The sequence below is a fragment of the Castor canadensis genome, chromosome 17 (genome assembly GCF_047511655.1).
Source record: "Castor canadensis chromosome 17, mCasCan1.hap1v2, whole genome shotgun sequence".
Taxonomy (NCBI): Eukaryota; Metazoa; Chordata; class Mammalia; order Rodentia; family Castoridae; genus Castor; species Castor canadensis.
Genome location: NC_133402.1, coordinates 39,115,580 through 39,127,674, shown reverse-complemented (window position 1 = coordinate 39,127,674; position 12,095 = coordinate 39,115,580). Strand labels below are relative to the sequence as shown.

Here is a 12,095-nt window from a genome sequence, read left to right as displayed (position 1 = left end):
TCTAATCAGAGGACCCCATCAGCTTTGGATAAGTTGACAAAATCAAGTGGGGGGTTTACAAAGTTGAAGAATAGGTTCTAAAATATATTGTTCTCAGAAAAGTAGTACCACCTGGCAAACTTGGCCTGATGGATAGCTGGTCATTCTCTGGAGTTGCAAAATTAAGGATCATGAGAGAATAGATGTAACTGTAAAATATAAAACACTGCATAAAGAACTGTACTTGAACACTTCTCATGGGTTATCTGGATTTTAATTCACTATCTCACTTCAAGATACATAAAGGGATTTAAAGAGCTGGGTAGGCAGCTCAGTGGTAGAAAAGAAAATTTTAAAAGATAAAAGGCTTTAGCTACTTCTCATAGCCATGAGAAATCTAAAGTTAGATCTTTAAGCTATTTGCTAAGAAACTGGTAGTTATATCCTGGCTGATAATTAATATACATTGGTGGCCCACTGATTATTAGCTGATCACAGGCCTCATCTTCAGTATAAGTAAAATCATTTTAGTCACTGTGTGTAGGCAAAACTAAAATGGCCCTGAATAATCCTTGCACTGAGAATGCTCCTGTGATTATGTTACATTGCATGGAAAAAGGATATTGATGGTTACTAAAATTTTAAGTTCATCAAAAGATTACCTGGATAATCTAATCTTATTACATAAACCCTTCAAATATGGATCTGACTGAGGGTAGAGAGATGCACTCTTCCTATCCTGAAAGAAAACAAAATGCCTAAGTGGCAAGGAACTGGCAGCCTCTAAGAGCTGAAAGTGGTCCCCCACTTCAACAATTGAAAAGATATAAGGACAGTCTTTCACAAAAGACTGAATTTTACCTATAACCACATGAGCATAGACAAGGACCCTAAAGTTCTAGATGAGAACAAAACCTGATGACACCTTGATTTTAGCCTTGTAAGGCCCTGAGCGGAGAACCCAGTTTAACCATGCCAGACTTCTGACCTATAAAACTGTGAAGTAACTAGGTTATTAGGCATTAAAGCTGCAGTAACTTGTAAGGCCCTGAGCGGAGAACCCAGTTTAACCATGGCAGACTTCTGACCTATAAAACTGTGAAGTAACTAGGTTATTAGGCATTAAAGCTGCAGTAACTTCTTATCAACATTATAAAACTAATACAATCACTTGTAGAAATAAGATTGAATGCCCTATTCCTGTACCATGACTCCTCAGATGTCACCCTAATCCTCTCCAGAAATGTTTTCCTATGTGCAACCATAGTATGATGCATGCCACCATCATATTGGAAGTACTTCTCTCTCAAGTACATGTACCCTACAAGGCAAATGTAACACCTAGCATAGCACCACAATTACAAATGCTTTCAGAGATGTTATAGCTTTTGATACTCAAACAATCTGATTGGTTATGACAATATCGCTCCTGCTTACCTATTTCCTAATGAGAAAATTAAAAGGTCAGAATGCTTATATGACTTGCCTAGGAAACACACTCCAAGATCTGGGATAATACACAGGTCTTTTAATTCCATTATCTACTTCCCCAGTATTCACTAGATGACTATTCGTCAGATTTATTTGTGACTTACAGTAAAAATAATAAAAATAATGCCATTAACATGGAGATACCTCTAAAACAAAAGATTTTCAGGTTTGTTATTTATTTATCTTATAGTACTGGGGTTTGAACTCAGAGTCTAATGCTTGCTAGACAAGCACTCTCCTACTTGAAACCCACCTCCAGTCCTTTTCGCTTTATTTTGTTTGTTTGTCTGAAATAGTCTCGTATTTATGCGAGATCCTCCTATTTATGCTTCCCACATAGCCGGGATAACTGGTGCATGCCACTGAGTCCAGCTTCTTATTGGTTGAGATGGGGTCTTGTGAAGTTTTTGCCCTGGCTGGTCTTGAACAACAATGCTCCCAATCTCTACCTCCCAAGTAACTGGGATTCCAGGCATGAGACACCACATCTGGTTAAAACAAGTTTTACTGCATCTTTTCTTGTTTATGTGGTGCTTGGGATCAGTGCAAAGCCTTGAACCCAGAGTCTTACCCATGCCAGCCAAGTCCTTCACTACTGAACAACCCTTGCGGCCCCTCCAGAACGACCTTAACCTTTATCATGTGCGATATCATATTTTCTAACCTATGTTTTCATTAAATATACAAGAGGGCTTCTCTAAGTTCTGACTCAGAGCCCACTTGAAATGCTTTCACAATACTGTTATTTTTGTAAGAACTAAGTTGATAAGCATGGACACTAATTCTTAAATCTAGAATATCTCAAATATATGTTTTTAACTATACCAAAAAACAGGAATTAAAAAGGCATCAATCCTATGTTGAACAATACAAGCTAAAGATAAAAACTTTGAATTTTCATATTACTAGGAAGTTTCATATTAAAATGAATACTATGTTAACCAAAGTTTATTCCACTGGGGCTTTATTATCTGGGAGTTTCATGGAAAGAATCACTCACTCAAGACAGTAGAATTGTTAGGAGATATAGATATAAAAAATACATATTTACAAACCTCTTCAGGTATCAATGAGGTTTATAATCACTTTCAATCTACAACTTCCTGGAATCAATTAACTCCAATTTTCTAAGATAAAAAGAAATAACCTAAGTTTACATTTTCTAGGTCAATTATCACTCCTGTCAATATGCTACTTATAGTAAGTCTTCTTATCCTAGCCTGCTACTAGTTTAGAAACTGGGTAACTATATTTATTAGAAGTGTTGACAAAATAAGCATGAAAAGCTCTAAAAGAGAAGTTTTAAAAGGTTTTCTCATGCATATTCTACACCAGATATAGTATCTGAAGTTGATGACATTAACATTTTTGGCTGCTCATAGGTTTTTGACTTATTTCCTGGTTCTCAAGTTATGCCCAAATAGAAAAAATGTTATGCATAACAAATACCTGATTCATTAAACTCCTCCCTCCCACACCTATAGATAATTGGGGTTATGGCAGGGACACAGCCATAGAATCCTCCCAACACTGCTGAAAGTCACTTCCAAATCAATTTAATATCCCTGCTCTAGAAGAATGGTTACAGTAAGTTGGGGTAAATTTTCATGTATCTTTATGTTTTAGCTACCAAAATTATCAAAGTTTTTCATAATATGCTTAATAAAGTACCTTCCTCATCCTGATGTTTAAGATAATAATGCCAAAAATGAAATACTGCTCTTATGTTAGAAATGCTTACCTCTCAAAAACAGCCCTTCAATATAATGAAATTTGCTTGTCCAAAAATTGAAGGAAACTTCTACTTAAACCCAAAGAGATAAGAAATTTTGACCAATTTTCAGAAGACTGGAGGTAAATGAACAAACAGTAAAGGATTCAGCAGACCTGAGGGTTAAAAATTGGGTTAAAAGAAAAAAAAGTGAGAATCCATCCAGAAAGCACAAAAGATAGCTAACTGGAGTTCCAGGAGAGAAGAGAAAACACAGAGAATGGAGAAATGAACAAAGAAATTATCTAAAAGTTTAAGCACATAAGTCTCCATACTTAATAAAATGCTCAATGAGTATTCAACACAATGCATAAAGAATTCCACATATTAAGAGGTGGGGCTAAATAAAAAACTGATTAGATCACTGGGGGTTTTGCCCTGGGAAAGAACTAATGCTAGTCTCATAGAATTAGTTAGTTCCCCTGAGAGTGTGTTCTTCCAAAAGAGCAAGACTAGTCTCAGTCTTGCACATGCACTCACTGCTGTGATGCCATCTGCTATGAGGTCCCTCAGCTGAACAGAAGCCAGTGCCATGCTTTTGGACTTTCAGAACTGTGAGCTAATTATAAATCATCTCTTTACAAATTACTAAGTCTTAGGTATTTTGTTATAGCAACAAAAAATGGGCTAATACAATAGCAAAGCAACAAAAACTTATTACTTACAAATATGGAGCTAACGATCAGGAGAAATAGAAAGTTGAGAACATGGAGAACAGGACTGGAAGATTAGAAGGTTGGGACTAACAACAGTTTCTGTACCCTAACTTAAAAAAAAAAAAAGCCCTTTGGTAGTACCTGACTTTTAAAACTTTAATGTATTGCTTTGATAAAAAATAAAAACAAACTTAAAAAAATTTAATTAAAAATCATGAATATCTACTATGTTAAGTACAAGATACCCAATAAAATTTAAAAGTGTGTTATACAGATTAAAAGAAAATTTATTTTTCATTATAAATCTCATCCAACAGTTGATAATACTTCTTGTTAGAATTAGACTGGTATTAGTCTTAATACTTCAGAAACTACTGTTACCAGTGTATTTCAAGACCAGTTACACAGTACATTCTAACTTAACCACATCTTAAGGAAATAAAATATAAAATTCAGGATCTGTTGAGAACCCTTAATTTAAAAGTCAAATATTTCAAGAGAATTTATGTAGAAAATAGTAATTAGGTTTCCAGTATAAGAATGTATTTATTATTTACATCTTCTCTTCCAAAAGTCATTGAAATGATGGGTTAAAAAAAAAAGTTGAGGCGACAAATTAAAACTCCAGAATGAGAAAGGGCAGTAACAGTAAAAAGATGATGACAGATTTCTGGAGAATTAAAGGCAAAGGACTTAAACTGCTAGAGAATTCAAAGAAAGGAAACCTAACTCCAAACATGCACAGAAGGCAGCCACAGTTCAGGCAATAGCAACATTTTTCAACAGGAAAAAAAAAATTACAGGTCTAATGTACTAGAATTGAAGATTATTGCTTTCACTGTTGTTCTCAGAAGATTAAGGGTTTGTGCAACAATTAGGCACTTGGGGTCAGCCTGCTCCAATGCAAACACATTCCTCCCCAAAAGTAACTGCCAAATATAATGAGCAACCTGTTTAAAGCTCCAATAGTTGAGGCTGGTGCCATAAGGTAGCAGGAAAACAATATATCCTAATTTGCCCATGGCAATCCTAATTCTAGCACATGCCAATTTATGTTCCAATACAATTAGTGCTCCCCTTCATTCTCAAAAATGCTTGGATGGGGCTGGAGAGGAGGGGTATAAACATAGCACTTGCCTAGCAAGATTTTTCCTCAGCACTGCAAAAATAAAGTTTAGAATGTTTGTGTGATCAATTATATAGTCACTTTTCAAAGTAGGAAGCCTCTTTGCTTTGGCTGACAGAGAAGTAATTCCTGCCTATTCCCATTCCTATCCACTCACCACATACAATTTCTAGCCCTCTGGACAGAAGTAGCAAATAATAACAGAGAAAACCCCTGTCAACTACCTAAGTAAATCAACTTCCAGAACATATAAATGAACCAACAATGAGGCATTTTTCTTTAAAAGAAAAAGAAGCAAAACCAAAATGGCCACTATAATGAGACCCAGGAAAATCCAAGAAATCAAGAAACAGAATATAACTTAAATATATGCATGCTTAAATTTAACTTAAGGGTAGATAAATATATATACACACACAAACATATTTATCTGTGTGTGTGTGTGTGTGTGTGTGTGTGTGTATACAATACAGTGCTTATCCTCTCAATTTTGAGAAGCTATTTCCATAAAACAAACTACAAGCTGAAACTAAAAAAACACAGGGTAGCACAGGAGTTAAGAGAGCCAGACTGTATGGATATGCATCTCAGCTTTGCCATTTATCAGCTGTATACTACAAACCAGTTACTTATCCTCTCTCAGCCTCAATTTTTCTGTAAAATGGAAACACTACAAGTCCACAAGTTAAATTAGTTTGTGTATTATATTAATTTAGATGATATGTGCAATGCACTGAGAAACAGATGACTGGTTATTATTTGTAAATATTAAAAATATAATTACTACAATAAATTCAATGGAGGCAGCTGGAATATTTGAAGAAAGGCTTAAAATAACAGAAAGGAATGTATATTATCAGGAAAGGAATATACATTAAGACAATTAAGAAACATAAAGGATTTGTCCAGAAAGGAGTAAAATAACCCCACCTAAAAAAGATTTTTAAAAAAGTAAAATAAGAAATCTAGAAAATTTGAAAATCAGGGAAAAAGAGAAGATGCTAAATAGCTAGTTAATTATTTATTTAATTAATTAGTTAATACCTAATTGAGTTAATTATCAATACAGAAAAGCAGGTCTTTGTAATTAAGACTTTTGAATATGCTATACATGATATTATACAGAAGAAACAATGAGGGGAGATTATTTTTTAAACTTGAATTTTATATCCAGACAAACATTTAAATGAATGAGAATGCTGTCCTAATATATTGCAATTTAGAAGGTGAAGAAACTATACACTGTTAGCAAAAATCCTGTGCTTTTAGAGACCCAACCTTCATTAACACATTGACTGAGATTCTACAGTAATATGCAAACTTGTTTTCTCACCTGGGTAGAAGGATATACTTTAAATTTGCCTACAGTTTCCCATGGGTGTAAAGTTGAGGTGTGAATAAAGTGTATCCTTGTTGGCATCTTTGAATCTCACAATTTAATAAATTAATTAATCTTATAGCTAGGGAGACAACCTTCTCAGAACTTTTTCTCCAGCTCTTTGTATCAAACTAATACATAGCAGATGGAAAGAAATTTGTATGACCTTTAACCTATTCAAATTTCATGGCTGATTTGTTTTGTTGTTTTGGAGATAGGGATTCCTTGTAGCCCAAGCTGGCCTCAAACTTGTGATCCTCCTGCCTCAGCTTCCCAAGTGCTGGGATTACAGGCAGTCAGGCTTTTTTTTAATCATGTAAACAAAGATTGTTTTGTTACTTAAAATGTGAGAACCACAATATTCTCCCTAGTCAAAACACAGATTACAAACATTCAAGATATTGTGATTCTTCTGATTGAGACATTATTTAGTAAACACAGATTTAAAATAAGGCTATGCCCCTTCAGAAAGGACTCCTTTTCTCTACTATCTGAGGAAATGGTTACTGGTATCTTTGTTGTTGCTTTTCCTTTGGCAGCACCAGGGTTTGAACTCAGGACCTCACATGCTTGCTAGGCAGGAGCTCTTATTGCTTGAGCCATTCTGCCAGCTCTAGTTTTTATTTGTGAAACTGCTACCACATCAACTTTTATTGCAGGATCCTGCTTCTAAAAATGTATGATTCTGCAGGCTTGCAGTGGGGCCTATATGTTGCTTTTATAAAATGCTTCCATCATGGTAAAATTTACCATTTTGAACAACTGCAGGTGTTCAGTTGTTTTGTGATGTACATTCCCAGTGTTGTGCAATCATCACTACCATGGGACTTAAGAACTTTTTCATGTTCTCCAACTGAAACTTTGTACCCATTAAACACTACCTCTCTATCCTCCCCTCTCTCCAGTCTCTGGGAATTGCTGTCTCTTTGCTATCTCTAGGTATCTCAAATAAACTGTCCTTTTATATATGCACTACCATATATTTTAAGTTTTAGTAACAGACACATTTGCTTGAGTAAAAGAGAACTGCCTTGGGCTGGGGACATGGAGGCAGAGCACCTGCCTAGAAAAGCAGCAGGCCTAAGTTCAAACCCCAGTACCACCAATAACAATTTATTCAACCAATTCTCTAGCATCCAGCGTTTTTACCTACTTTTTACTAAAACAACATCAAAACGAAACTCATATATTTAAATCTTTTTACATCCTAAATTTTCTTAGAATGAATTTCTAGAAATAGAATCCTGTGTCACTGATATTCATCCCCCAAATGTTAGTGTCTAACATTCCCTGCCCATTTCCCCACAGTCTTCATGTCTCCCTTGTTTTTAAGGTTTCTGTTAAAAGCTTTTGTAAAGTTAAAAAACTGCAGTAGAGGTATGCAAAGTAAAATCCTTAATATTTGAATTTTAGTTATTATTTACTTGGGAAAACAAGCACTCAATGTCATGTTGTGATATTTTTCTCAAGCACGGAGAATAATTTCAATTTATGGTTTCAGGGGAATAAAACTCAGTGCAGTAATTAAGGTAAATACTATGTTAAAAATCAGAAGTGCCTCAAAATTAGTCAAAACTCAGCCCTTCTTGAGTCACAGGCAAACACCAGAAACCCTAGAATTAAGAAAAAAATGAGTGCTCACTGTGTTGAGGCTCAAAAGGCTGGGCTAAGCTGCCAGCCCCAAACACATCAAGAGCTCGCTAGCTCGCCTGGAGACACGCCGCTCTACCTAGACACTTTCTAAACCGACACTTTCGCAGCAGAAGCAAACTGTGAACAGGTGCTACCCCCACCCCCAACGGAGGTGACGAACACGTGACAGTCGGGGTGACTGGATCACCACCATGTGGCTAGCAGTTCCCACGAGCGGGATGGCGCGACCCCTGTCCTCATCCCTGAACTAGGGTTTGGAATTTCAAGACTCAAGGGACGGATCCTGGCCAGTTCAAACTCAACCTGAGATTGGGAGGGGAAAGGAGACTTCTGCTGGAGGTCCCCGCCATCAGGCAGGATCCATGCCAAACCTTGGCACGCATCCTCAGGCCAAGGTTCGGCATTACAGAAAACTCTGAGTCAGTTGTCACCATAGACCCCGGCACACCATCCCTGGACGGACTCGGAATGAGGGAATCCGGATCAGGACTGCGGTAGGACCTGGGCTGACCTGAACTCCTAGTCAATTCGGGCTTTTTGTAACGTAAAAGGTCAAGAAACAACTTTGCCCCATCCTCAGCCTGGGCGGTGTCAAGTATCAGGAACTAGGAGAGAAAGGCCGCGATCACTGTACCTGAGTGGAAGCTAGCGCCTGCTGGAGCTGCTGCTGCTCCTCGCTGATCTTCTGCTTCAGTTTCTTGAACATGGTGCGCCGCAGGGTCCTCAGAGTGAATGAGGCCGGAGAGACCAAGTTCGGTGCGTCTGGGCCGCGAGGGTGGCGGTGGCTTCTCTACAGCAAGGGCCGTAGCAGCCGGGCCTCCCCGCCTTCTTGAGCTGGCGGGCGGACCAAGGAACTGGTCCTGTGGGCGTCGGCGTCGCCGCTGCCGCGTCTCTTTCTTCCCGGTGCCACTGGTTGGCCTTGGCCCCCCATCCAGCCGGGGCGACGGCAGCAGCAACAACGGCAGGTGAACGGTGAGCCAAGGGCGCATGCGCAGCCTACGTGGAGCTCGTGGAGGACGCTCTACAGAGCGCTGTGGAGAACAATCCCAGAGGTGGTGCCCGCGCATGCTCTCGCGCTACCTCCAGCTGGGAGAACTGAGAAAAAAGAGGAAAGGCTCCTTCCTCCTACACCATGCAAGCAGAGAGAGGCGGGGCCTGACCGCTGCTGAGCCGGACCGCTGCTGAGCCTTCTGAGTGGGTCTCAGTCTTGGCAAGTCTGGTGCTGGAGTGCTGGAGTGTGTGAAAGGCAGCAGGAGCCAGGCGCCCCAGAGAAGAACCTGAGTCTTCCACCCTGCTAGGTATGAAAGGAAAAGAGAGAGACGACAGAGAGAGAGAGAGAGAGAAAGAGAGAGAGAGAGAGAGAGTGAGAGAGAGAGAAGAGAGAAGAGAGAGAGACTCTGACAGGTGCGAGAGCCCATTTCACTTCACTTTCATTGAGACATTCTAACTCTGGATTAGGTGGGTTTTTCTCATTGGCCATGGATTAGCCCGGCTTTCTCGGGTGAACTGGTTTGGTTTGCACCTTTATTGGGGGAGGGAAAACAATCTTGAGAGCATTTTGCTCATCAGCCCTGTGGCAGATCTGTATCTCTCCTTCAGGATGCAGGAATGCAGGCCTCCATCTCCTCAGGATGTAGGAATGATATTGCCCTTCATGGGGGATGGGATACTTATCTGCCTTAGGATATCAAACCCAACAAGACAATTATGTAAATACATAAATTGTACCCTGGTTTGGTGCATCCACTCCATTCTCCCTCTTCTCTCACTCCCCTTGTTAAAATGACTTCCACAGGTTTTCATGTTTCATATTCATATATGTGTAGAAAGTACCTCAAACGTATCCACCCTTCTTTACCCTCCTCCTCCTCCTACTGCCCTCCCCTTAACATGACCACTTTTATATTCTTGTTCCTTCATTGTTTAAGTGTCTGTTAATTTTTCAGTGGGGGTTTGCCTTGGTATTTTCCTGTTAATATGTTGTACTTCAGTCACTCTAACCCTCTCTATTACACTTCCTTACTCTTTTCCCCTACCCTGTATTGTTCAGTATTTTTCATTGTATTTCACTGTCTTGTTTCTACACAGATGTGATTTATTTCAATATTATTTACTATCATTCTTTTCTTCTTTTCCACCTCCCTGACTCACCTCTAACCAGCCTATTGGAAACGTGTGTGTGTGTGTGTGTGTGTGTGTGTGTGTGTGTAAGTTAATGCTCGTATTTGTATTTGGAGCTATCTTGCAGGTATGAGAGAAAACATACAACATTTGTTTTTTTGGATCTGGCTTACTTAACATGATGTTCTGCAATTCCATCCATGTACCTGCAAACATCAAAATTTCATTCTTTATGGCTGAATAATATTCCATTGTACATACATACCACATTTTTGTTAATCTGTCATAGAGTATCTGTGCTGTTTCCATAGCTTGGCTATTATGAACAATGCTACAATAAACATTGGCGTGGAAGTGTCTTTTCTGTATCCTGAACTACATTCCTTCAGATTTATGCCTAGGAGTGGAATTGCAGGATCATATGGTAGTTCTATTTTTACTTTTTGAGGAACCTTCATACTGCTTTCCATAATGGTTGTTCTAATTTGCATTCTGACTAGCAGTGTATAAGGGTTCCTTTTCCCCAAATCCTCACCAACATTTGTTGTTGTTTGTGTTCTTAATGATAGCCATTTTAACAAGAGCGAGGTGGAATCTTAATGTGTTTTTGATTTGCATTTCTTCTATGGCTAGGGATCTTGAGCATTTCTTCATGTGTTTTTTAGCCATTTATACTTCTTCCTTTGAAAAATTTCAGTTCATTTCATTTGCCCATTGTTCTTCCTAAGGTCATGGTTCTCTGGGAGATTAGCTTTTTGATATCTCTATAAATTCCAGCTATTAGCCCCTTGTCGGATATATAGCTGGCAAAGATTTTTGTCCCATACTGTGGGCTGACTCTTCAGTCTGGTGACCACTTCCTACGCTGTGCAGTTTCATGTACTGCATTTGTTGATCTTTTCTCTTAATAGCTGAACTATTGCAGTTTGATTCAGGAACTTATTTCCTATACCTATATGTTCCAGTGTTTTTATGTATTCTTTCCTGTAGTATTTTCAAAATTTCAGGCCTTACATTAAGGTCTTTCATCCACTTTGAATTGATATTTGTACAGGATGAAAGAGATGGATCTAGTTTCAGTCTTCTACATGCAGATATTCAGTTTTTCTAGCACCATTTCTTAAAGAGGCTGTCTTTTCTCCAACATATGTTTTGGGCACCTTTGTCAAATGTCAGATGCCTGTAGCTATGTGGATGTATGTCTGGGTCTTCTATTCTGCTACATTGGTCTTAGTGTCAGTTTTGTGCCACTACCATACTGGTTTTTTTGCTATGGGTCTGTACTATATAGTTTGAAGTAAGGTATTGTGATACCACCAGCGTTGCTCTTTTTTTCCCAGGGTTACCTTGGCTATTCAGTCTTTTGTGCTTCCATATGAACTTTATAGTTGCTTTTTTCAATCTCTCTGAGAAATGTCATTGGAAATTTGATGGGTATTGCACTGAACATATAGATTACTTTCGGTAGTGTAGCCATTTTCATGTTATTAGTTCTGGAGATCCATAAGCATGGGAGATCTTTCCATCTTCTGATGTCTTCTTCACTTTCTTTCTTTAGAGGTTTATAGTTTCATTAATTTTGTATCCTGCTTCTTTGCTGAAGGTGTTTATGATGTCTAAAAGTGTTTTTGGCGCAATTTTTAGGGTCAGACCCATTTTGTAAGACCCCAATCACTTGCCTTTGTTCTTAATTCAATGAAATCATATATTTCACATACTCATTCAAAAACCATTTTTTCTCATTATAAGTGCTAGTGCCCTGATGGTATTAGTAAGAAAAATTCACAACCTAGTGGATTCAGATTCCTAGAATGCAGATTTTACCTAACACCTGCAATCATTCTAAGAGATACTAATTTTTATATACCTAATTCATTCAGCACCCTGAACTTTGGCCACCTCTGAATACTCAAACCAGTC

At 38.3% G+C, this 12,095-nt stretch overlaps 1 protein-coding gene across 2 annotated transcripts in view; it reads right to left on the bottom strand.

Moving 5' to 3' along the window:
- Golga4 (golgin A4) overlaps window positions 1–9,070 on the bottom strand; it is a 143,110-nt gene extending 134,040 nt beyond the window's left edge. For both annotated transcript variants that reach the window (XM_074060463.1, XM_074060464.1), the window contains exon 1: window positions 8,689–9,070. In XM_074060463.1, the coding sequence (XP_073916564.1) occupies window positions 8,689–8,760 (72 nt within the window). In that variant the 5' untranslated portion in view covers window positions 8,761–9,070. The remainder of the gene's footprint in view (window positions 1–8,688) is intronic.
- Window positions 9,071–12,095: the final 3,025 nt, after the last annotated feature.